Consider the following 25,906-nt stretch of genomic DNA (forward strand, 5'->3'; position numbering starts at 1 on the left):
ATTCTGTGTTTAATTCATGCACATTCACCAATAACTAATTACTGTTCAGAGTCAAAGGTTAAGGAAACATTAACAAAAGCCATAAACCATTTTACATTATTCCCAACAGGGACTAAAAATCACTGAATTTAGCTGTAAACTTTACACCAAGAGATCATGTATGTTGACCAAACTAAAAAAAATGACATCCACAATACTAAGGACTCTCCTTCAAGTGAAACATTCCTTGCAGGTGGCCCCAAAGTCAACCTAGTTAATGAAGAGACGGGGGCAGATGCACAGAAAAAGAGGAGGAGGAGAAAACCCCATCAGAGAGTCCAAAGCCACAGGTAGAGGCTGAGCATAGCTGGTCAGAAGTGAGTGCTGCTTCAAGGTTCAGAAATACTGAGAAGCCTGGCCGGTGGGGCTCATTAGTTGAGCCTCAGCATGTGAACCAGGAGGTCAAGGTTCGAGTCCCGATCAGGGCACATGCCCAGTTGCAGGCTCGATCCCCAGTAGGGGGCGTTCAGGAGGCAGATCAATGATTCTCTCTCATCATTGATGTTTCTATCTTTCCCTCTCCCTTTCTTTCTGAAATCAAAAAAATTTATTTTTTTAAAGTTTTCTAAAAACCATTTCTGCACTGCTTTTTGTCCCCTCTAATATAAGAGTAGCCTCAAAGTGTTCCTAAACCACAAAAAAAGGACTTAAACAGTGCCGTTTGTCATTCACTTTATTCAGACGCTTGAATGTACCTCTCCCCCAACAGGGCTAGAGGTCTACTTTGTACATTTCATTCTTCACAGTAAAGAAAAGCCGCATTATTCCCCAAATCCAGGAACAAGGGAACATTTTTAGGACATCTTTCTTTTTCTTTTTTTTTTCTTTTTAAAATATATTTTATTGATTTTTTATAGAGAGGAAGGGAGAGAGAGAGTCAGAAACATCGATGAGAGAGAAACATCGATCAGCCGCCTCCTGCACATCTCCTACTGGGGATGTGCCCGCAACCCAGGTACATGCCCTTGACCGGAATCAAACCCGGGACCCTTCAGTCCGCAGGCTGACGCTCTATCCACTGAGCCAAACCGGCTTCGGCAAGGACATCTTTCTTTTGCAGCAGAGACAACAGCTAATCGGCAATGCCTCACCCACAAAATGCCAATTTCCTACCTCTGCCTTTTTTTTTCTCCATTCCTTAAAGATCCGTAAGATTTGAAATCTCATTTTAAGAGCAATCTAGTGACCCACACAGGTCAATTTATATAAAACTAAAAATAAATAATGAGGTTCTTAAACAGGACGACTTTCTCTAACAAGGTTATCAGATGGCGAGACCAGGCTGTGGGTGAAATGAGAGATCATGAGGTACTGCAAACAGGCGGGTTAGCTCCTCCCTCCCCTGAAATCTCTTCAAGGTTCAGACAATTCAGTAGTATTAAAAGGCCTCAGCCTGCACATGCCTTAGGTGAAAGACCTGGGCAGTGATCCACAAACCAAGATGCTATTTACACACTTGGCTTTTAATAAACTGAAACAAAGACTATGTGGCCCAACCTGAATGAGAACATGAAACTAGAGGCTTCATTAAAATAAGTCTGACACCAAATATAGATTCCTCAACCAGGAGTTATTGTGCAGAGAAGCCACAAGAGGCTGGATCAGTGCTCAAACTTTAGCGAAGGACGGATCTTCTTCCTCCCAATGTAAACAGTAAAGGTGGAGTGGTCAGTAAGAGTTCCCTTCCCACCCAAGCAAGAAGCAGGGACACAGAAAGATTTCTAATTTAACCTGGGAAACAGGAGGCAAACCAAAATCCATTTGAACAGGCCTCATAAAAAAGAAAACTCTGTTGGGAGCTCTTAAAAAAACACACAGGACATTCATAGATGGACAAAGAGGAAATAGGGCAATGGCCTTTGGACTTCAGGGGAAAGTCCCTCAAGATGCTTTGAGATTCTCAGCTGAGAGAGAGTTCAACCTCCATCCACCGATGGCACCAGACATATCCCAAAAGGAGTCTCCATGGGAGTCCATCTTCTCCCCCACAACTCTTAGCTAAGATGAGCGCCCACACATCCTCCTTCACCCTGTCAAACTGCAGCTGGAGCTTTGCTGACTCTCCCTCGGCTCTCCACACTCGGGCAGATCTTGGGTCTTTACCGCCAGGCACGATTCAAGAGTTTCACCTGTGCCAGTCTCTTCGTGATCATGGTGGCAAACACCAGGCCAAAGAGGACACTGCTGATTAACACATAGTCATAGTCATCCTTCAGGACATCAAACTGTTTGGACGGGTAGACTCGAGTTTGGTAAATGTCCAGGCCATAGGCCACAACCTGGAAGGCAGACGGAAAGAAAAATGGATAAGAAAGGCAGCCAGTGATCCACACAACCTCAACCTCAGGTAGGAAAGGAAATGGAACCCTCAGCTGTGTCCCCAAGGGCTGTCACAGCTGGGTGGCTGTGGGCTTTACTCACCAAACAAGTGGACTCCAGGCCTGAGGGAGCAGTGTAAATACCGCGCATTCGAGAAACTGTCTGGTTATAGTTGATGAATCGCTCTGCGTGTATCTGTACATCTGGAGAATACGGGATTAGGTTCTCCTCTCTGCAAAACATCAGTCGGGACGGCATTCAAACTGCTGTAAGGTGATCCCCTGGCTGCCCTTTCAGAGTCCTGGGAGCTTTCCAGGCCACATATCTAGCCTCACATCTTCCTTCAAAGTCTACTAGGGAGTTAAAAATTTAGCAGCTAACTGTTAGGAAGGCTGTAAGAAAGCAAGCTGCGTGGAGACTAAGACTGAGATCTGGATTCCTACCTTGTTCTAAATCTAAAAACAAATAACATACAGACAACAGTATTCACACCAGGGGAGGAAAGTCAAAGCCATTTTAAAACTAAAACACTGAGCCACTGGGCCAATTCCTGCCCTTCAACCCAGAGTGCCTGTCTACACTCCTCTGGAAAACCTGTTATCACCCCATATCTCTTCCCCAGGTTTATCCTCCCCTCTCTCACCCCCCATAGTCTCACTCTTATTCTCTCTTCACTCTAAACCAGTGATGGCGAACCTTTTGAGCTCGGCGTGTCAGCATTTTGAAAAACCCTAACTTAACTCTGGTGCCGTGTCACATATAGAAATTTTTTGATATTTGCAACCATAGTAAAACAAAGACTTATACTTTTGATATTTATTTTATATATTTAAATGCCATTTAACAAAGAAAAATCAACCAAAAAATGAGTTCGCGTGTCACCTCTGACACGCGTGTCATAGGTTCGCCATCACTGCTCTAAACCATCCCCCCTCTCTTTCCTTTTCTCTTTGTGCAAAAACAGATATATTGTGCCTTCTGCTGCCCAGTTTCTCAGACCCCTAAGGGAAAAGAATTCAGGATGGGTGCGAGAAACGATGGTGGAATTATTCAAATACATACTAACAGTGGCAAGCTATTGTATTCCCTACAGGACCCAACCCCCATTTCCTCCCTGACCTCATTTCCGTCTCCCCACCACCAGCTACTCTAGCCCCACTGGCCTCCCACCCTCCCTCTAACTCACTGACATGATCTTAGGGCATTTGCACTGGCTCTTCCCTCTGCCTGAAAAGTGCCCCCAGGCCTCCATAAGGCTAGCTTCTTTCCTCCTTCTGGTCTTCAATCAAGTCACCATTTCAGAGGGGCTTCCCCTGGCCACACTTGCAGAAGTTCAACCACACATACCCCCTAACCCTGTATAACCCCAGTCCCCTTTCTGCTTTTTTCCTCCTCAGCATTTATGAGTAGCTAACATTTCATCTTATTTACTGTCCATCTCCCCAACCAGAATGTAACTCCATGAGGGCAGACATATTTGTCAGACTTGTTCACTGCTACATCCCCAGGTCCCAGCACAGCAGGACAGCATGTACCAGACTGAGGACCAAAGGTGACCTACAGGTTAAGTTCCTTATGGTCAGAGCCTTCACACTGCCACAGGGGTCTCACCTGCTTTGTTCTGTTGGGATCTCAGGACGGCGGGGATCCAGCAAGGCCTTAGGGAGGGAAAGAATGGCTCCGGAAGGTAGTCCAACTGCACAGAAAGAAGTCAAAGTGTATGTTCACACCAATCAACCCCAGATTAGGTCTAGCTACAAAAATGTCACTATCACAGAAATTTAATATTGAGTTAAAAAGGGAGGGGGGGTCATTGAAGCTCCTAAATGGCCTAAAACCATAATCTAATAATACGCATGTGTCTGAATGAAGGTTCCCACTTTTGAAAATATTGGTTTCCTCACATATCCTGAGACATCAGGAAATAAAGTTTTAGAATTAGAAATGGGTAATGATGAGAGAGATGAGCACGGAAGGCCTCTCAGATCTCTTCATCTCCTCCTTTCGCTCCAATACTACCTGCCCCGACCAATGAGCCTCCTTCCCATGAGCCAAACAAGCCCCTGCGCCAGTGCAGTAGCAAGGCCAGGGAGGACACAGGACAGGAGAGCTGTTTGATTCAGAAACAGTGGGGCTTAACGGGAAACTGCCAAAAGGTCTGTCCTCCTCGTATTTGAGAATAAAATAGTACCAAGTGTCTGATAAGCTCTGAGTCCTAAATGTCTTTGGTAAAATCAACCAGACAGAGCAGCTTGCTAACCATCACTAAGTCCTGAGCTTGAACTACATAAGGACGAGACCGAACCGTGCCAGTATCTGCAGTCAGCACAGGCCATCTGTTAGGAATGATATCAGGGCTCACCTTTATGAGCGAAGTAAAAATGCAGAACAAACTGGTTCATCAGAAATGAGAATTAAAAAACGTATCATCTTTTATGGATGGCAAAGCCAGAAGAGGAACTTTTCCTGCTGAAATAAACCCTCCTCACTAACCATCCCTAATGATGATCAAACGTGGCTCTGCCAGCAATGCATCCCTGGCTTTGTCCTTCAGTGCAGCTGCCTAAGAGACCCAGTCACCCCAGAGACCCTCCAGCCCCAGTCACTCACTAAGCAGGTGTCGGCTGGTGATGCCCCGCTCTGTGATGGTGGCTTCCATGGCACTGATGGAGGAAGGGAAGATGTAGGACTGCTGGAGGACCTGGGGCAGCTGAGGACGGTCCAGGGAGCTGAAGGCAGTGGCATTGTATTGCTCAGTGCCCTCGTAGAGCTCCAACACGGTCAACTCGTTGCGCCGGGCCTTGGTATTCCAGTACTGGTACTGCAGAGAGAAGAGGGGGCAGCGAGGGGCTCAGCTGCTAGTCCAACTGGGCAGGGGAAATTACATGGGAAGACATCTTTCTGATTGGCTACATGCCCACGAAGGAGAGAAACCACCCAGCACCCAGTTTTCTTCCTTGCTAACAAGTTTACTAGCTTTCAGAGTAGTTGTCTCTAGGCTACCCAGAGTTCACCACAGGAAACAAAGAATTCTCCAGATTCTTGGAAATTGGAATTATAATAGCTAACATCTGAGTGCTTACTATGTGCCAGATGCTGCTGTAAGCTAGACGAAAGGTGACTGTTATCCCTGTCTCACAAATGATGCAACACACAGAGTGCAGTGTCCCTGATGGTGACACGAGCTCATCTGCGAGTCCTTACCACCACCCAGTTCTCTGAGTGCACGATGTGGACGGGGCCCTTGGCCTTCCTCTGCACGGAGGAGTGGACGATGCGCCCAGTGACACCGTCCACGAGGAAGATGCCGATGAAGGTGCGCTCGTGGTGCCCGTCTGTGCTCTCCGTCACCACGGCCAGCAGGTTGGGGTTCAGGCTCTGGGGAGAAGAGAAAAGCTCCTCAGAACCACAGTGGCACATCATGGGCTCCACACCACGGGGAGCCCTGGAGGGAGGCAAACCTGGAGTTCACTGGTCTGGCAAAGCAATCAGGTTTCCTGGTTAGAAGAGCTTCCTGTTTAGAGTTTGTCACCGCTGCACTCGTTTAGTGTCTGCTGAGTGCCATGCCATGTGCTTTGCCTACTCATTTCACTGAATCCATAAACAACTTTGCAAAGTAGCTATTATTGCCCACATTTCAAGATGCAATGTCTTACAGGAGTTAAGCAACCTGCTCAAGTCACAGACATTGGTAACTCAAGATACTACCCATTCGCTGGTTTAAGGACGCTGCTCCAGCAATGCTATTTCTCTCCACCAGTGTCCTCCCTATCACTGAGTCAACGGATAAGACTCAGTTCTCTCCTTACATGACCTACTAGTACCATGTGACACGGGATCACTCCTGCTTGAAGCACTTTCTCCACCTGGCGTCCAGGACACATGCTCCCTGGTTTTCTTTTTGCCTTACTGGCCACGCCTTCTCATCTCTCTGGCAGGTTCCTCCTCATCTCCTGATCTCTTATACGTTTCCATCTATACTTGCTCTCATGGCGACCATCTCATGGCTTTCACACCATCTATGGGTGCTGGCAATGCCCAACTTTATGTATCTGGGCCAGACCTCTCCCTGAACTCCAGACTTGACTAACAGACTGCCAGCTCAGTATATCTTCTTAGATGTCTTATCTTAAACTTGACTTGCCCCAACTGAACTCTTGTTCCACCCCTGCTAAAACCTGCTCCCTCTCAGAGCTCCCCATGCGTGTCTTAGACCTAGAACCTCTAAGTCATCCTCAACTCCTCTCTAACACACACACACATCCTATGCATCAACATATCCTATTGCTCCACCTTCAAAAGTATCCGGAATCAGATCCTTTGTCACCAACCCATCATCTCCCCTGGATTATTACAACAGCCTAACTGTCTGCTTGCTCTACCCCTTGGCCCACGACAGGCTCATCTTGACACAGCAGGCCAAATGAACCTGTTACACCTCAGTCACTTCTGTCACTTCTCTGCTCAAAACTTCCCCGTGGCTCTGTCTCGGCCAAAAGGCCAGAGCGATGGCCTGTGATCTGGCCCTGTCACCTCCTGACCTGAGCAGCCCAGACTCTCCTCCTCAAAGACGCCGTTCTAGTCCCGCTAGCCTCCTTGCTGTTTCTAGAACACTCCAGGCATGCTCTGATTTTTCTGTCCAGAAGGCTTTTCCCCACTCCTCACTCCTTCAAGTTTAAGTGTCATTTTCTCAATGAGACACCCCCCCCCCCCCCTTAACCACCCTATTTTAAATGTATCCCCTTCAATTCTAAGCTCCCTTTCCCTCTTCGTAGCTTCGGATTTTTTTTTTTTTTTAAATATATTTTATTGATTTTTTACAGAGAGGAAGGGAGAGAGATAGAGAGTTAGAAACATCGATGAGAGAGAAACATCGATCAGCTGCCTCCTGCACATCTCCCACTGGGGATGTGCCCGCAACCCAGGTACATGCCCTTGACCGGAATCGAACCTGGGACCCTTCAGTCCGCAGGCCGACGCTCTATCCACTGAGCCAAACCGGTTTCGGCCGGATTTTTCTATGAAACTGGTTGTCCTCTAACTTACCTGTCTACTTTCTTTATTGGCCTCTTCCAAATACAATGAGAGAGCCTCACGAGGAGAGGAAATGTCTATTTTGTTCACTGATGTATCTTAGTGTCTAGAGTACCTGGCACTCAAACAAATAATAAGTCCACTTCACCTCCGTAACTATGGTCTAACCATGAGAAAAACATCACACAAACCAAAACTGAGAGACATTCTACAAAACACCTGATTAATACTCTTCAAACGATCAAGGTCATGCAAAACTGTCAACTAAATGCAAGGTGGAGCCCTCAATTGGATCCTGGGGCAGAAAAGGACATTAATAGAAAAGCTGACGAAACCCAAATAAAGACTGGAGTTTAGTTAACAGTCTTGCCCCAATGTTGATGTCTTAGTTTAGACAGATGTACTATGGTCCCCAAGGGGAAACTAGAGAAGGGGCTTATGGGATTCTATGGAGTACTGCATCCTTTCTGTAAGTCTAAAATTAAGCCCCTCCCAAAAAAAAGTTTATTTAAAAAAGAGACTAACCTAAAAATTTGCATAATGAATATGAATCCAAAAAGCCCTATTCTTATTATGCCTTCAACATATGAAAGCACAAGTATTCTAGCATATTTACCTCGTACAAATGAAATTACACAGTAATTTTTTTTTAGTACAAGTCAAAATGTACTTCAGAATATGTATTATTTTGGTCATTCTGAACAAGCAAAATACTGCGGTCACATGGAAGGCATCCATCAGTAAAGATTTCAAGCTGGCAGCACTGATAACAATGCTAACTGTGTGGAGGACACCATTCTAATCACGTTATATGTTATCATTAATCTTCAAAGTAATCCTATGACACAGGCTACAATCTCCATTACATCAGTGAAAACAGAAGTCAGGAAGCCTAAGCGAATGACCCACAATGAACAGTTAGTCTGCGGCAGAGCCTAGTCTGAACCTGGACAGCCCAACCGGAGGCTTGCGCGCTGCCTCACGCTTGGCGAATGAACTTCCCGTCAAGTTCTGGTCGTGGTACCCTGCTCTATGACATCTCCCCCTAGCTCAGTCTCTGCTGTGCTGGGGGATGGAATTAATGTCCATTACTACAGTGACTACATGCTCTCATAGGACAGTTCTGCAGCCCACTAGTCATTTCTCCACCTCCCACCCCTTACTAGTAACTAGAGTGCTGGATCATAGAGACGGGCTTTCTGATGAATCAGCTGAGGTTTAACCCCAGACAGTTCTATCAGTACTATCTATCTATCTATCTAAAAGCCTAAGTGGCCGAAACCGGTTTGGCTCAGTGGATAGAGCGTCGGCCTACGGACTGAAGAGTCCCAGGATCGATTCCGATCAAGGGCATATCCCCAGTAGGAGATGTGCAGGAGGCAGCTGGTCGATGTTTCTCTCTCATCGATGTTTCTAACTCTCTATCTCTCTCCCTTCCTCTCTGTAAAAAATCAATAAAATATATTTTTAAAAAATAAAATAAAAAAATAAATAAAAGCCTAAGTGATTGTAACAACTGAACGACCAGAACGACCGATCGACCAGTCGCTCTGATGCACACTGACAACCAGGGGGCAGATGCTCAACAAAGGAGCTGCCTCCTGGTGGTCAGTGCGCTCCCACAGCCAACCTCCTGCGGCTGGCCGTCCTCCTGCGGCCTTCCCCAAGCTGGCCATCCTCCCGAGGCCCCTCCCCCTGGCCAGCCAACTTCCCAAGGCCCCTCACCCCCGCCAGACTGCCAACCTCCTGTAGCCTCTTCCCCCAGCCAGCCGGCCTCCCCATCGGCCCCAATGGGGGGGGAGGGGCGGCGCGCTGGCTGGCCAGCCAACCTCCCGGGGTCCCTCCTCCCAGCTGGCTGGCCCCCTGATAGGCCTTGATCACCGGCCAGGCCGAGGGACCCCATCCATGCACCAAGCCTCTAGTCACTAATAATAATAGCTAACATTGACTGGGCAATGGCCATAAGCCAGGCCCTAGGCTAAGCATGAGTCTCTCAGGGCATCATCACGACCACCCTAGAAGGGCACAGTGTACCCATTTCACAGATAATACTTTAGGCTCAAAGGGATTAAATGACTCACTGGAGATCATGCACCTACAAATCCTAGAGCCAGAATTGAAACCCTTGCTCTCCTACTCTATACCAGGCTGCTGTGTCGTACCTTGTAGAGCACGCTGCGGTCCCCCATCACACGGCCCTGGGAATGAACGTGCTCGCTGCTGCGCTTCCCCTTCACCTTGACGATACGCTGTACTTCTGGGGGAATGGTCAGCTCCCAACTCAGCTCAGTGGTGAGATCCTGGAGCAAAGGCAACAAAGCCGGTGCTTGTAGTCAGGAGGCTATGCCTAGACTGGAGACTGCAGTAGCTGGACACGCCCTACAGTTCATTACCTGCAGCCTTTGTGCTGGAAGAAGGTTCTGGTTTATGAAAGAAGTTTTAGAACTCACAGTTTGACTTAAAAATATAACATTAAGAAAGCAGAAAACTTATTCAATAGCTCCCCATTGTTTATCTGAGTAGGAAATATCCAAAGAAAGTTTACCACTCATTACTAAAATCAAAGAATCCGTATCCTGGGCCAGCAGTGAATGACCGAGCTGGCAGGGACCTCGAAGTACTATAGGAAAGGTTCTTTACTCACAGGAAACTATACGCAAATCTGTATGGTTAAATGTTACTACAGGGGAAGGGGAAAGGCACACAAGGGCCACCTGGGTGGGATGCTGGTGCCATTCTGCTTCCTGATCTGACTGCCATGTACGCAAATGTTCCCTTTTGAAAGGTCACTGAGCTATAACCTCAGAATTCTGGGTTTTTCTTAGCATTATACTTTCATTTAAACATGGGTTTAACAAAATAATAAGAGATGGCCAGAACCGGTTTGGCTCAGTGGATAGAGCGTCAGCCTGCGGACTCAAGGGTCCCGGGTTCGATTCCGGTCAAGGGCATGTACCTTGGTTGCGGGCACATCCCCAGTGGGGGGCGTGCAGGAGGCAGCTGATCAATGTTTCTCTCTCATTGATGTTTCTGGCTCTCTATCCCTCTCCCTTCCTCTCTGTAAAAAATCAATAAAATATATTAAAAATAATAATAATAATAATAATAAGAGATGAAAAATAAAAAATCCTATTAATAAATGCAGGTCAATTACATTTCACTGAGAAGAAACATCTATGAATCACATATCTATATGGCCCACACAGCTGCTTACACAGTGTTGTGAATACACAGAAGGACCGTGAAAGATGCACAGCCGACTCCTGACAGGCCTTCCATCTGGGAAAGCAGCTGGGAGCAGGGTGGAAAGGGTCTGCTCACATTTTGCTTCTGCGCTTCTGCGCTTCTGCGTCAATTTAATCTTTTACAACGAAAAACATCCCGAGAGAGCAAGGTCACCAGTCAACTCACTCAGAGGTCAGACTGTAAGACATCCTTGGCCTGCTCCCCATGCAGCTTTCCCTCCTTTGTCTGCCCTTGGCCACCACTTACTCCGATGACATCCTCAGGATTCCACTGATTCATGACACCCACACTCCAGTTTGCTCCCCTGTATCCACAAAGAACTGTCTCTTTCAGGGTCTCCTTTTTATCAACTTGGAAGGGCAATTTATTTTCACTCACAAGGGTACAGAATGTATTTTCTGGGTAGACCATTTCCTATGCTGTTTATCTGAAAGGTTGGCTGTTACAAAATGTGAGAAAAGGGCACTGCATTTTAAAACAACAGATAATACATTTAGATGGCATTTACCATGTGCCAGGCATCGCTTTATGTGATTTATATGTATTAGGTCCCTGCTCCTCACACTAACCCTATGAGGTAGGTGCCATTATCATCTTGTTTCATAGACAAGAAAGCAGAGGCAGAGAAATCCTCCACCCAAGGTCACAGTTAGTAAGTGAGGTTTCACACACAGGCAGTTGGGTCCAAGCTCCTAATCTCTATATTATAGTACCTCTCCAAAGGCCCTGAGGGACAGGACTGAAGGACCGTCTGGTGAGGCCACAAATTACTCCTCTATGCAGCCCTGCTAGTGAGACCAAGACCAGGCCCGTATGAACCTCCGAGCTGGGCCTCAGAAACACTGTGTATCACTGTTTGTAAGAATTGGACTCAAGTACGTCAGGGTCAGAGCAAATCTATCCCATTTCTGAAGTAAAACTCAAAGCACACATTCTATCAAGAGTGAGTTAGTAACACCACATTCATATAGAAAGTACTATTACTCAACCCCCATTCCCACCTCCTACCTTCCCCCAAATGGAGAACAATGTCCCTTCTCACTGCCATAGAAAAGGAATGAGAATGAGAACTCCATGGGAGCAGACTTTGTTGTTGACTGCTTTTTCCACAGCACCTAGAACCATGCCTGCCATGTGGTAGCCTCTCAATAAATATGAAAATTACTTTGAATCAGACATCAGGACTATGCTGATCAAAATTTTCAATAGAATGAATAGCATAATTGACTTTTTAGCCAAATAACCAGAAAACACCCACATCTCTCCCTGAAGCGTCCTGCCTGGATGCCCCTTCCCTACCTTCCGAAGTCGATATCCACACAGCCGTCCCTGTTCTGCATCCACCAAGTAGAAGAAGATGGAAGGGGCTAGCTCATGAAGCTGTCGCAAGACATTCCGAGTGGCTGGGAAAGCCGTGACCTTGAACATCCATAGAGCCCAAGAAAAGAGTTAAAGGAAAAGGTCAGGAGTCTCTAAGCACTTTCTCAATTACTATTACTATTTCCCATCAAAGAAAGCCTTAATAAAACAGCAAGCCTTAAAGAATTAGTCTACTGAACTCAATTAGGGCTTAAATTTAGATCTGTTAAGACCCTGAATCTTCATCAGTGCAGAAAGAGTAATCAAGTCGCTTAGAGATGCCCTACAAGCCCAACTGTGTGCTGACTGCAGACAGCCCCAGCTCTGGCCCACTGGCTGCTGTCTGACCACCCCGCCCCACACCCAACTATGTGGGTGTCCCCCGCCACTCTATGTCGTACCTTGTACTCATCGTCTATCAACAGCAGCACCTTGGCATAGTCTTGATCCATGATGGGCAGAAGCAAAGACTGCAAGATGGGGCGCTTCAGCACTGGGGGAGCCACCTGACTCCACTTCCCAAAAATGGGATTGAAGACGTAGAGAGAACTCATTCCTGTCTCCTGAAACGGGCAGACTGTCAGATTCCACCGTGGAAAGAATGCACATCCTAGGAGTCAATCTGGGACTGGAGCTCAACTGTGCTGCATTCCTTAGTCTTTCCTTAGTCCTGGCTGAAGGTGAATGGTCCCCAAGGCTAATGTGTCAAAAGGAAAATAAACTTCCTCTTGACTCCAAGCTAACCAAGAACTGGGCAGGCTGAGGGGCAAATAAAATGGTCAATAACCAAATCAGCAACCCCAGGGCAGCCATTCCAGCAGAACGCTTCCCAGCTCCCTTCTGACAGTTCCAGAATGAACTGACAAAAATCCATCTAATTCTGGGAAGCAGGGATACAAATACTAGTAGCTTTGTGTCCTGCTGTCTCTCATCTACAGACGAGAAAACAGCCACTCAGCTACCACCAGCCGCCTATGCTTGGGAAGAAGACGAGCTGGCTTACTACACATCTGGTAAAGTCACCCCCACTTTCCAGTCACTCCCACCTCAGTCCTGGATGGTTCCTCCACTCAGGAAAAAACTGGAAGAAACAGAGCTCTAACCCCAGAATACTAATCTTTAACACTCATACAATTCTAAGGGCTTAGGAGAAATTTAAGTTACTAAACACCAAAAAGCACACCACTTTGGTTCAAGTCAGAGGTGGCCTCACCTTGTCCTTTACCAGGAGGGTGCACTGTGGGGGGTGGGGGAAGTGAGCAGTGGTTCTCTGCACCATCAGTTTAAAGGAGGAGTCTGGCTTGACATTGGGGAGATATTGTTTCCACAGGATGGTGCCAGAGCTGCTCTCAATGCCAAAAAGCTGCAAGATAAACAAGTAACTGGCTCACTACTAGAAAGACAAACCAAAGAACTGATTCTATCCATGAAAACTAGAGCCCATGCTCTCCCCCACCACCCCGGAGCCTCTGGGGGTTTGGGACCTGGGCTCACCCCCGCACCTTGCCTGAGGCTGTCACCATCACCACCATCTTCTGGAGGTTGAACTCATCTCTGGCCAGGGTGTCAATGCTGATCTCATTCTTAATCTGACTTCGGGGCTTCCGAGCATCATAAAACATTTTCCAGAGGTGGGAGGTCCACGCCTGCAGCAGGATGAGCTGGGACGAGAGGCGTTTCAGGAACATCCCCAGCAAGCCGTCTGGTGTCAAGGAAAAGGTAATAAATACAGCTGAGGCTCCCTCCCCACCAGACTAGGTGTGTCCAGCAAGGGGGTACTTGCTTTTCCTAACGAGGGGTCGCTCTCTCTCCTGTGGCTCAACACCTCAGGCTGCACGTCCAAGGAGCGGTCCTGTGTCTGATGCCAACAGTCTCATACTCAGGGACAGCCAGGGAGGAACTTCCAAACCTACTCACCTGGCTCATAGTACCGCACCTGCCTGGATCTTGGAATAGGAGACTAAGAGGTCAGGGATCAGCCATGCAGGATGCAGCCATGCTGTGAACATCTCCACCACAGCCCCACATCCAGAATGGCCAGAGGAAGGATCTGGGTGCCATGAAACCAACAGAGGGAGGGATGTGGGGTGCAGGGGTGCATATGTATGTGTATCATGAACGGGTACTTCCATTTCCCACTGCTTCACCCCTATTCTGTCAACTGTTTGACCAGATCCAACAGACCTACTTGCAACCAATTCCCGGGGCTATCACTCACTCTCCCCTGACTCCATCAATGACACCACGACCCTCAAATCTCCTCCTCAGGGCAGATTTGGTCACTGAAGCAGGTTGCACAGTAAAGAGCATGGCCTCTGGCGTCTGGCAGACCTGGGTTAAAATCCCAACTCCACTGCTTACAACTTAGTGACCTTGGGAAATGTACTTGATCTTCTGGCCTCTGGTTCCTCATCATTAAATGGCATGTAATCCACTAACTGGGCTATTGCAAGATGACACATGATGTACATACAGGGTTTCACACAGTGTGGGATACACGCTAAGTGCTCACTGAAAAGGAGGGGTGCCCTTTCTTATGTAATGTTTATTCAGGTCAAGGAAGAGCAGTGAGAGGCAAACAGGACCAGTCACAGCCATAGCAGTCCACGCACACACAGTATAGACTTTGTTGATGCAAGTCAGGAAAAACAAAGAATTGATCAAAAGCTAGTCATGTGGACAGGCAATGAGCAACAAGGTGGCAGAAAGCAGATTTTACCTTGAATCGCTGGATCCAGGCCGCAAAAATAAATAGTAAAGTCAAATTAATCCTCAGCTTAAGAAAACGGCAATGCCTACCAGGGTACCTGGCCCAGAGTAGGCCCTCAGTAAATACCTGTTGGACAGCGAGATGAATGGATGGAAGGGACAGAGGTGGGGGTAGGAGTGGCTCAGAGTAGAGGGAACTGAGTCCATCCTGGGGGGTAGGATGTGGCCGGGCTCAGAGGGCACTGGCCTCAACAACTAGGTCAGTCAACCCAGTCATGTCTCTAGAAAGGTATGGCTGTTGCTTTGGGGACAATGGGTGCATAGTGCCTGGCAAATTTTAGGTGCTCAGACAATGGTAGCTCTTACTATACTAAACTAAGTTTCTTTTCCTCAAGGCCCTTCCCTAGAGGAAGTCGCAGGTGACACCGTTCACAGAAAAGAATGGGCACATAAACCCTATGGCCACAAAGCACTACAAACTGGTCTCAGAGCCGGGTCAGATCAGACTGGCACCCGGCTGCACCCTGGAAGCCAGAGATGCTGTGAGACAGCATTGCCAGTGGTCCAACTAACAGACACGTTCCCAAAGCATCCCCTGCAGCGACTCTGCTGGCCCAACCTCTTGGGTTCATACCTGCCTTCTTGCCAAATTCTCCTTCCAGCTCAGCCTGCGCCCCAGTCAGGGGGAGGTCCACCATCTCTAGGCACACCACTTCTGCCAGAGACTCCTCCCGGCTCCACAGCACCGTCTTCCCTGCTGGAAAGAGCATGGGCACAACGCTAGGCCCCTCACCTCCTGAAGAGACTCTCCTCGGTGGCTCAGGGATGCCCTGCAGCTCTTGTGTGCTCAAGAGAAGCCAGAGCTGGATTCAGTAACTCAAGGGAAGAAAGTTCCATGTCCCAGCCAAGAAGGCTAAGGAATTCCTTAAAAGCAGGTGACATGCTCTGGAAAAAACATCAGGGTACGCTCTGCGGGACTCTTCCACAAGCCTGTCCACAGCCCCAAACAGAGTCTGACTGGAGCTCCCAGGCAGGCCGAAAATAAATGGGCTGAATGGGGTCGCTTACCCAGCTGCTGCAGGAAAAGGAGCAGATGGTCCTCTGTCTGCACCAAGGCCCGGTAGCCCACGGAGTCGTCCTTCTTCAAGAACACCTGGATGTACAGCTATAAGCCGAAGAGTCAAGACCACTGCAGTCAGCGAGAATTCAAATGCCTCACAGAGCACCATTCAGGTCAGAGGTCTAGGTCATGGCATTATCAGATGTCTAAATAATACAGTTATTACCTGGACTCCAATAAGATAACACGTGTTCTTAGGAGTCAACACAATGTTGCTAGGCTCGCCCTCAGACCTTGTTATGGAGGAAACCCAAGGAGTCCCATATCATTCACCATGTGCCAATCACAGCCCACTAAGTAAACAGGAGGCCAGGATTACACTTCCCATTTTATTTTATTTTTTAATCCTCACCCAAGGATAGAGGATATTTTTTTCCATTGATTTTTAGAGAGTGGAAGAGAGGAAGGGAAGGAAAGAGAAACATCAATGTGTCTCACTGGTTGCCTCCCACACACACCTGACCAGAGCCAGGGAGCTAATCTGCAACCCAGGTACAAGCCCATGGCCAGAAATTGAACCTGAGACCCTTTGGTGCTAGGACCGATGCGCTGACTGCCGAGTACACCAGCTAGGGCATACACCTCCCATTTCAGAAACAAAAGCCCAGCCCACAGAGGCTGAGGAACACAACTGAACACGCACAAGACAACACAGGCAGCAACGAAGAACGCCAGCTGCAGGGCTAGCGACCTCTTGCTAGATCTGTGCCTCGGGATAGGGCCCTGAATCTCTGGACAGTTTCCTCGTTTGTAATAACCACCTCACAAGGCTGATGGGAGGGTTAGATCAATTAGTGCATCGTGAAAAGCTTAGCACAGTGCCTGGCACAGCGATAACCTGGAATGAATGGTACCACTTTTACTGTTAGTCACAGGGATTTGTGGCTGGTCAGTGGGTCAGGAAGGACTAGAACCCACGTCCAGAGAGCTCTAATCCAGGACCCGTGGCTGTGACCCGGCCCTGAGGAAAGGGAACCCCACACTGAGAAGCCCACAGGACGGAGCCTGAAGACAAAGGCTCCCACTCACCCGCTCCGGCCGAGTGCCGTTCTGTTCCAGGCTAAAGGTGATTGTGGTGTCAAGCAGCCGCCGACCTGTCTCCACTAAGTAGAGGTTGATGGTGTAGGTCTGGTTGAAGCAAGCCAGCGTGTCCTAAGGGAACAGACAGCACAGGTCAACTTGAGGGGTTCCCCCAAAGCAAAGTCCCCCAAAGGAAGTCTAATAACTGGGGGGCAATACCCTACAAAAGAACCCAGGCCAAGACAGGAAATACATGCAAAGGAAAGTAAGAGAAAAGAAAGCTAAATCCTAAGGCAGAACTAAGACACCTGAGTAAATAAAATTACAACCACTGTACTTGTCCCGGAGGCAGCCAGTGCAGTGTAGCAGAGACTTCCCCAAGAGGTAAAACCGTCAGCGGGGAAGTGACAGAACCTTCGGAAAAGCTGATGAGAAAGAGCCACAGCAAGAACCTGTGTCTCAGCCAGCGTCCCATGCTCTGCTCCAGTGCAAATGCAGATTAAAACAATTCTACCAGCTGGGAGCCCAGAAGAAATGGGGAAACTAAGGCCCAGAGGAGAAAGTGGGTAAGAACAGATTCTAGAGTTTCTACTTCCTAATCTCCCAACTGAAAAGGATCAAGAGAACTATCATTTACACAATTCAGGAAACCCCATTTGAGACTGGAACTCCAGACCAGCTCATGGCCTAAGCTGCATCCCCAACTTCATGGGGTGACCCCCAGGGTCTAGGTCTGGCACAGTGCCCAATGCCACACCCTACCTGCGGACTAGACTTCTCCGAAAAGCTCCCTAGTGACCCATCTTCAGAACTGCTAGATTTCTGCTAGAGAAAAAAGGACAGAACGAGGAAATTGAGCCAAAGCGTCACTTCCCAGTTACCAAAATGAAGCTTTCACCCGTCTTCTCAACACTTGGGAGAAGGCAAATCGCAATTTCTCATTCCTAACCACAAAGCCTATGCCACCCTTAATAGTCCCAGATGAAAGTGAAGCATCATGTTAGGGTCCACTCCTGGGGACCAAGGGGGTGTACAGAAAGCTCTATAGAACTAACTTCTCAACAGCCTGCTGCCCCCTGGGCTCAAGGTGACCAGGAGACTAGCCCAGACTTTTGGTTCCCTGGGCTCCTGGCAGACACACGAAGGAAACCCCCAGTTCTGACTTTACTCTCAATACTCACCGCTTCATTCCGACAGGTCATGACTGCAGCCACTGTCTTCTCCCCGGTGGTGGCAAAGCTCACTAGGGCAGTCTGGGGGGAAAGCAGGGTGTCAGTTCCTAAATGGGCCTTTACTAGCCAGCAGCCTTCCAGAGGGCCACCTCTACAGGAAGGCCCCTTGGCCATGGAAGTGAAAGTTCTCCCAACGTGAGAGTATAATGGCCAGGGCATGGGAGAGCAGAGGAAGGGCTAGCTGCATCTACAGCTGAAAACGGCACAGGCACAGTCAATCCTCAATCCTACGCAGCTCTCAGTACCTGTGGGAAGCTGTAATTACTGTCCTCACTTCCCAAGGACTCAGGAAGGTGCCAGTTTTACTCTAAAGGTGCTGTATAACTCTTAGAAGAATAACTATCCCATTTCTGCTCTAAGGCTAAACCCTCTCAAGCCACTTTTGGAAAGATGTCTTCTATCCTGAGCAAATGCCTGCAGCTTCAAAGGCAGGGATTTCCAGCATCCATGTCTTGGCTGGATGGTCCTGAATCCTCGCACACCATTCGGCCTGCAGTTACCTGTGGGAGGTTTTTGAGCAGACTCAGGACGCCGTGATGGTAGTGCAGGAGAGCATAGTGGCTTGGGGACAACTGCAGGAAGAACTGGGCCCGAGAAGGATCCACTGGGTTGGGCTGTGTGGACAGGACCCGGGGTTGGAATCCACTTGCATATTCTAAGTCGAGAGACTAGGAGACAAGAGGGCGGAGGGTTAGGGTTAGAAGCCCAGAAGTCAGGTTTCCATCCCAGGCCTGCATCCTCTGCCCCACTTTGCCAATGAAAGTAACTAGGCCGTGGCATGTGGCTCTGAAGTTCCCATTCAGGTTCTCCAAAGAGGAGTGGCCCACTTCCCCTTTAACCAGTTCAGCCAGAGGCCCGGCCTTCTCTCAACAGCTGCCAAGGCCAGGAAGGAAGCAGTGACACTGAGAGAGACTTTTCTAAGCGGCAAAGACTGTGCCTCCGGCCAGTGGAAGCAGTGCTGGCCTCTCACCTGCAGTGGGATCTGCCTCAGCTCCCACTCCGTCTCCAGGGCCAAGGTTTGGAGGGACCGTGAGCTCGGGTCAGGGCACACCAGGACAGCCTCGTCCACCACACCGCAGGCTCCGGTGAGACTCTGTAGCCAGGGAGTCGAAACCCTGACCTATGGGAAAGACACGTAACAGGAGGCCAGTGAGGATGTTTACACTTCCCACTCAGCTCTTCAGCAGTGTCACCACCAGTTCCCACCAAGGCCTAACCACAAGGTTCTTCATGGTTGGTTCCAAAGTTCTTCCTGTCCCCCCAGCCTCTCGAAAGCTCCAAAGCCAGAGAAAAATCCCAATTTTCTACCTGGATGCTAGAAAAATATGCCAGATTACTTTTTAATACCTGACACTTCAGATAAGCATTTATTTACTCTATCTGTCATTTGGGGTTTCTCTATCATTATTTTACAATATTAGTTTGCAAGACACTCGTAGGCAACAAACGGATCTATGCAACTCTTTTAGCCACCACAGGAGAGCACTCTGGGCGAATGCCAGGGCTTAAATCAATACCTGGTGAGGAGAAGGCAGCCTCCAAGTGACAGGAACAGGGAACTTCAATGGCTTTTGCCAGCTGAGTTCTCTGGTCCTAGTGCAAGGAAGGGCTCTATCTATTCCCTCTCAATTCACAAGGCTCCTCAGGAAGATGCCTGACCGTACCTGCTGCACAATCTCTCCATCTTCCACATTAAACTTGACAATGTTCACGTGGCTGAAGGGAACAATGCCGAGGGCCCACACCACCCCAGAGCCGTAGGAATACACCATCTGGTAATGGATGCTGTCACTAAGAGAGGGAAGAAAAACAGGGAGCAACAGCTTCAGCCACAGGGCAGGGGTCCTCCAAGACTAGGCTGCCAGGTCTTCAGCCAGAGGTCATCTACTCTCAGTCCCCAAATAGGTTTTGTTTGTCTCACACAGTCTTTTTTATTATTTCAATTAATAAATATGTGTTGTCCACATTCAGAACTGAGATTTTACATGTAAAAACCAGATTTCTAGCTTTTCTTAAAAAGATGTGGCAACACTACCCAACACTGCATCCTATCAGCTGAGTAAGGCTGCCCCCTTGAGGTAGGCCAGGCTCACTGCAGCTCCCAAGAATCCCCACAGAGCCTGCTACCTATGCAGTTGTTCCTATAGGAATCTGACTTTTTGGTCCCTGCCTGAGGTGGTCTAAGTAGAATTTTCCTCCCTCCCTCCTATTCCTTCTCAGCTTCAATGCTTCCCACCACCAGGACCTCTGGAAACCATCTCAAATCTCACTAAGCTCCTACCCTGGGCCTTCTTGAGTTGTTATAAGTCTGACTTGAACTAGAAGTCAAAAAGCCAGAAGTAGTAGGACCATGAGCACGAGAGTCAGTCCCCTTGCTTGACTGGCTCTCCTGCCTAGTTTGAGAGTTTCTCCTCACTGCAATGGCAACTGCAGAGGTAGCACAGCCCTTGAGTTCAGGCCTAGATCTAGTGAGCCCAACACGCTACACATGATCCCAACATAAGGTAAGCCTGGGCCAAAGCAAATGCTTCAACCCTAAAGGAGAAAGAGGGGCTTGTAGAGAGCAGGACCAGGTAGCCATCATCTGGTGGGAGGGCAGCCTTACCTTTCTGGGAGATGTTCCACCCACTTTAGGTGCCCACTGGAGAGGTGATGGAGGGCAAGAGTGGTCTTCTTCAGGACCGCAACATACCGCACTGACTCCTGCAGGCCTACCAGCCCAAGTGCCTGGAAACTGAGCACAGGTACAGGGTGAGCACTGCCCAGCGCCTCAGGCTACAGGAGACAATCTGGCACACTACCACTGTAGCTGGGTAGGCAAGAAAATAGATTTTGGGCTCAAATACATCTGGATCCTAGCCTGGCTCTGCCTCTTTGAACCACTAGGTCATAATACTTCCCTCAAGCCCCCTGAATCTGCTAAGGGTTGTTCCCACCTTCCCAGGGAACTTCACAGCAACCAGGCCAACCCCCCACCATGGCACCCCTCAGACAGTATTGTCATTACTGGGCTACATGCCTGCCTCCCCCAACTGATAACAAGTTCCTTGATGACAGAAACTAACTCACATTCACATGTGTGTTTCCACTGCCCGGGGGCTCCCCAAGTGTTTACCAAACAAATGACTATTGGATCCATAAGCTAATGCACATGATCTTATTAAACAACTTTAGCAAAGATGTAACAGTACTTCGAGCTGTTCTCTAAACACAAAATTAAAACATTGAAAGTTTTATATTATGTTCTTGTACCTACAACACTGCAAAGCTCTCAAGTCATGGTAAGATTAGAAAAAGCAGTTAAGTACAATAAACACTGCACCTAGCTCAGAGCTCTGCATCTAAGAGGTGCTTAATAAATGCTGGCTGAGTAAACACGTGTTCCATAACCTCAAAAACATCACGTCCTGGCCAGTGTGGCTCAGTTGGTTAGAGAACCGAAAAGTGGTAGGTTCGATGCAGGGTCAGGCATATCTAGGTTGTGGGTTCAATCCCGGTTGGGCACACATAGGAGGCGACTGGTTGACTGATGTTTCTCTCTCATATCAATGTTTCTCTCTTTCTCTTTTTCTCTCTCTCCCTTCCTTCCTCTCTCTAAAATCAATAAAAAACATATCCTTGGGTGAGGATTAAAAAAACAACAACAAAAACACATAAAAAACTGGGCATTTAATGCTCTTTGGCTCTGTAGTGGTCACTGGGGGAAAAGCCAAAAGACCCAGAGTTGCTACCCACACAGATCTGTGCTCCAGCAAAGCCCTGAACCACACCCAGATGAAATACAGCTTCTTCCCCTCTACCTGCCACTGTCCAAGGTAATCTCCCAATTCAGGCCCCCGATGTTAGTCTCCCAGGAACGCATGATCCGCCCACCATTGGACACAGTGACGGCATCTGGAAGAGAAAAAACCATGGTGACATCATCTCTCAGATTGGAGCTCTGTAGCCTCCGAGGGCCTGTTACCGGTAACCTTGCCTGTGATGTAAGAGCTATTTGGGAACACCCCATCTCCTTTCCCTACCAGACCCAGTGCGAGGAATGAGAGGGAGCCAACACCATGAGAGAAGCAAAGCAGGACTCTGCTTACCCTGTCCGTATAGCAGCATGGCGTCCACTGCCCCTTCCGCCGTGCCCTTGTCAACATGGCGCCACACTGAGAGACAGGAGAGTCAGACATTACTACGAAATAGAGAGGCATCCAAGAAGACAGGTGGGAGAAAACAAGACAGGTCTTTGTTTGCACAGCGGTGCCCAATTTTATTGCAAGGGAGGGAAGGACTACAGAGAACTGGCGATGACTCACTCGCACTCACTGGGTAACAAGGGGAGGTCTCTGCACTCCCATCTCCACTACCACCTCATCAAGCATGTAAATGAGTAATGACAAAATTAATAAAACCTATATGATTCACAAGAAAAACAGTGATTATAAATTACATATCCATGATTTTAGTGCCTAAAAAATCCCTAAACGCAGTATAAGTAATTGAGAAGGTGGCAATCCAAATCTTTAATGCAAAATAGGGTAATATGTTTTTTGCAGCAATATCTACTTTAAGAATAGTTAGGACTCGGTCTGAGGGAATAAACTACAAAGGCCTGTAATAGGAATATATTAAATGACAAGACTAAAAAAAATAAAATAAGTTGTCAGAATCCAGTAAGAGATGCATCTTTTGGCCAACTTGTCCCTAACTTGGAACCAGCCAGGCAGACTTCGCAAGCCACAGACCATTGTGGATTCACTATGGTCAGCCATTCCATCCCGAGCTAACTGCCTACAAAATTTACTCACAGATCTCCCCAGTCCGGGAATTTAAGGCTGCAATCACGTTCTTCTCTGTGGCCACAACCAACTTTTTGGATCCCGGGGAAAATTCCAAGGAGGCAAATTTGAGCTTCCCAATATACTGCTGTCTCCTAGAGAAAAGGGAAATATGAGGGGCCAAATCCATCACTGCACAAAATGCTTTGGAAAAAGACAACTGCACAAACACAGGCTATCCGCATCATACCTATCCTAGGGCATGGGAGAAATGTTCGTTAATGAGGAGACCTGACCCAAAGCCAGATTTCTATACAATGTAGTCTGAAGCAAAGGGAACAAGAATAGCCCTAACAGATGAAAAATACAAGCCTTCCTTCTACATGTAAGCACATGTTTATCTCAAGATCAGTGCCACCCCGAAGAGCACCTGGCCTACATCCCACCAGAACGAACATTACGGTTCTCTCTGCAGTCATTAATAGTGGGACGAGGCACTCATAGGACACACGAGGGAAGAGGCACAAACCCTGTTGTCCATGAACATGCAATCCAACGTTTCCTTCTATTTTCACTGACCTCTGGAGAAAAAAATGATGCAAATTTTACAACAAAACTCCATAGACCGGTTCAGGCTTTGTTCTCTACAACCTTTTCTAGCCCACACCATGTTCAGGATCCATTTGACCCATTACTCATATACTTTCTTGGGACTATACATATCTCATCACTTTCAACACTCTTACCTAAGCATAAAGAGAATGCAATTAGCTTCGTATGGCAGACTATCAAGTACATAGGAGGTGTTTTTGCACATTGCTATTAATGAAAAAGTGCTACATTCTCCAACAGAGTGGTGAAGGCCAGGGGAGGTATGGCAGGGGCTGGGTGGATGTGGGCAAAGAGGGGGGAAATGGGGGACATTCTGTAATAGTGTCAGCAATAAAAAAAAATAAAGTACTGCATTCTCTAGCAAATTAATCACACATGATGCTTACACTGAATTCCTCGTCATGATGTTGTTTGGTCTGGTTTTGTTTTTTTTTTTAAAGAAGAAACTAAGCTGGTAGTGGAGAGACAGGCTTATATTACATTTGACAGTTTCTGCCAGGATTTCCAACTACTTGACTCTCACTGTATCCAATGAACATGCCATGAAGTACACAGGATGATTATTACCCATTTTACAGGTAAGTAAATCAAAGTCCGCTGAAGTCATCTAATTACTGTCAGAACCAGAATGTAAAACTAAGATCTTCTGACTCTAAACCCATGCTCTCTTTTAAAATATCGTTATCTGGACTATAGAGTAATGCCTGCTCATTGTAGAAATGTGAAAAATATACAAAAGTATAACGAAGAAAATAAAAAATGTCCCAAATACCACCACCATAAACATATTAACATGTTGGTGTATGAACATGTTGGTGTATTTCCTTCCATTTGTTTTTCAGCTTGTAAATTGCATATGCCTAGTATTTGCTACATTGGAATCATACATGTTATATTGTGAGCATTTACCCCATCATTAAAAATGTGATGTTACATTTGTCACCCCGTCTTATATCACACACTTATACAGGAGGTCCTGGAATAATGTTGTTTCATTGTAACAATTTGCGTGGGGACTTAACTCTTGCTTATATCAATTAGCCTACGGGAAAACTGGTTTTGATGTATGTGGTTTTGTTTAAAATTGCAGAACCTACTGAATGGCATTAAGTGAGGACTTGCTGTATACCTCCCCACAAGCTCCTTCACATCTCTGTATCCACAGCACCTGGAAGAACCACTGACCACTACAGGCACTCCACAAATACGTGAATTAACTTGCCTGATTCAGAAAAGACCTCACAGCGGAGATATCTGAGTGGGGACCTGAAGGTTGAAATGCCCCCTGAACAGCAACAATAATGGGTAACATTTACTGACTGCACTCCATGAGCCAGGCACTGTGCTAATTTATGGGAAGTATCTCGATCATCCTTACAAACCACTGTAAGAGGTCATGTACCAGTATTAGTATTAGTAAACCATGTTACAGATCATCAAAACACGGCACAAAATGGTCAAGTCACTTTCCCAAGATCACACAACCGTTAAATGGCAAAACTGAGATTCAAACAAAAGCAAGCCAGCTCCAGGGCCTCAAGGAAGAAGGTGAGGGATGGGTGTGTGGGTGTGTGTGTGTGTGTGTGTGTAAGTGAGTGAATGGCACCTCCATGGATGGCACCTCCGGCCGATGTAAAACTTGCGCGGCCCTGATCTGAGGCCACAGCTGGGTGGGGCGGGAAGGGAGGCGAAAGGAAAGAGGCCTCCGTTTAGGACGGGTGACACCCAAGGTCCTGCTCACACGCCCGCGAGATGCCCATTCGAGGAGGCATGAGAGTCCCCTGAGCGCTGTGGCCTCTGACACGCAGGTCAGAACCTGACGTCACCGAGAAGCGGCCCGACGGGGCGGCGGAGCCGTGCGCCCACCAGACCCCGAGCCTGCGGGACGTCACCCGGCGTCCCGGGCTGCGACCAGCACAGTCTCGCGGGGCGGCCTAGAAGCGCCCCCACGTTTGGTTTAAGGCTCTGCTGTCGCCACCTTAAAACTTCACTTCTGAACAAGGGTCCCACGTTTTTTATTGCACTGGGCCCCGCACGTCATGAAACCTAGCCGGTCCTGCTGCCTGTCAACCCCCCTCGCTTTAGCAGGCAGGAGACAGGTGCGGGCCAGATAGCCGCATATTCCCCGAAGGGGCCCCGCACGCACGCACCAATCAAACTTGCCCACTTGGTCTTCGTAGACTGCAGCCGCAGGGATAAGCAGGGCAGCCCACAGCCAGAACCGACAAGCCACCGCCGCCGCCGCCGCCATGATGGGAGCCCGGCCCCGCCCGCCGCCGGCCCGGCATGCACCGCGCGCAGGCGCCCTCGCCGCGAACCATAGAGTTGGGGCCACACGCGAAGCCCTCGGTGGGGCGCTCAGGACTCGGAAGTCCCCGGACGCGCGGAGAGTCGCCCTGGAGACGTGGGGACGGGCGCAGGTGGCGGCCGGCGGAGAGGCTGACTGCAGC

General features: G+C 48.1%; 1 protein-coding gene across 5 annotated transcripts; it reads right to left on the reverse strand.

Annotated features, from left to right (window-relative positions):
- Window positions 1–696: 696 nt before the first annotated feature.
- On the reverse strand, window positions 697–25,714 carry EMC1 (ER membrane protein complex subunit 1). Of its 5 annotated transcripts, none has more exons than XM_070404216.1 (24): window positions 25,607–25,714; window positions 22,875–22,999; window positions 22,167–22,232; window positions 21,879–21,972; window positions 20,684–20,812; window positions 19,743–19,869; window positions 19,049–19,198; window positions 18,579–18,746; window positions 18,028–18,099; window positions 17,609–17,668; window positions 16,856–16,978; window positions 15,775–15,871; window positions 15,341–15,463; window positions 14,717–14,725; window positions 13,500–13,699; window positions 13,211–13,360; window positions 12,399–12,560; window positions 11,938–12,057; window positions 9,555–9,692; window positions 5,563–5,736; window positions 4,969–5,179; window positions 3,970–4,054; window positions 2,461–2,590; window positions 697–2,318 (listed from the first exon to the last, which is right to left on the reverse strand). In XM_070404216.1, the coding sequence occupies exons 1-24, from the start codon at window positions 25,705–25,707 to the stop codon at window positions 2,139–2,141; spliced, it is 2,994 nt and encodes a 997-aa protein (XP_070260317.1). In that variant the 5' UTR covers window positions 25,708–25,714; the 3' UTR covers window positions 697–2,138. The 5 variants fall into 5 exon arrangements, with proteins under 5 accessions (XP_070260317.1, XP_070260316.1, XP_070260319.1 ...); XM_070404215.1 differs by having other exon boundaries at window positions 17,609–17,671; XM_070404218.1 differs by lacking the exon at window positions 14,717–14,725.
- Between the last annotated feature and the right edge of the window lie 192 nt (window positions 25,715–25,906).

This window comes from Myotis yumanensis, unplaced genomic scaffold (genome assembly GCF_028538775.1).
Source record: "Myotis yumanensis isolate MYYU_CA2020_CCGP unplaced genomic scaffold, mMyoYum1.0.hap1 SCAF_2, whole genome shotgun sequence".
Lineage (NCBI taxonomy): Eukaryota > Metazoa > Chordata > Mammalia > Chiroptera > Vespertilionidae > Myotis > Myotis yumanensis.

Bases quoted from the DNA above. Each gene is read 5' to 3' on its own strand.
- EMC1 (XM_070404215.1), bottom strand. From the start codon at position 25,707: ATGGCGGCGGCGGCGGCGGTGGCTTGTCGGTTCTGGCTGTGGGCTGCC. The intron at 19,199-19,742 runs GTACGGTCAGGC...TCTTTCCCATAG, and splicing joins ATGGAGAGATTGTGCAGCAG to GTCAGGGTTTCGACTCCCTG. The intron at 15,464-15,774 runs GTAAGCGACCCC...TGCTCTTTCCAG, and splicing joins CCTTTTCCTGCAGCAGCTGG to CAGGGAAGACGGTGCTGTGG.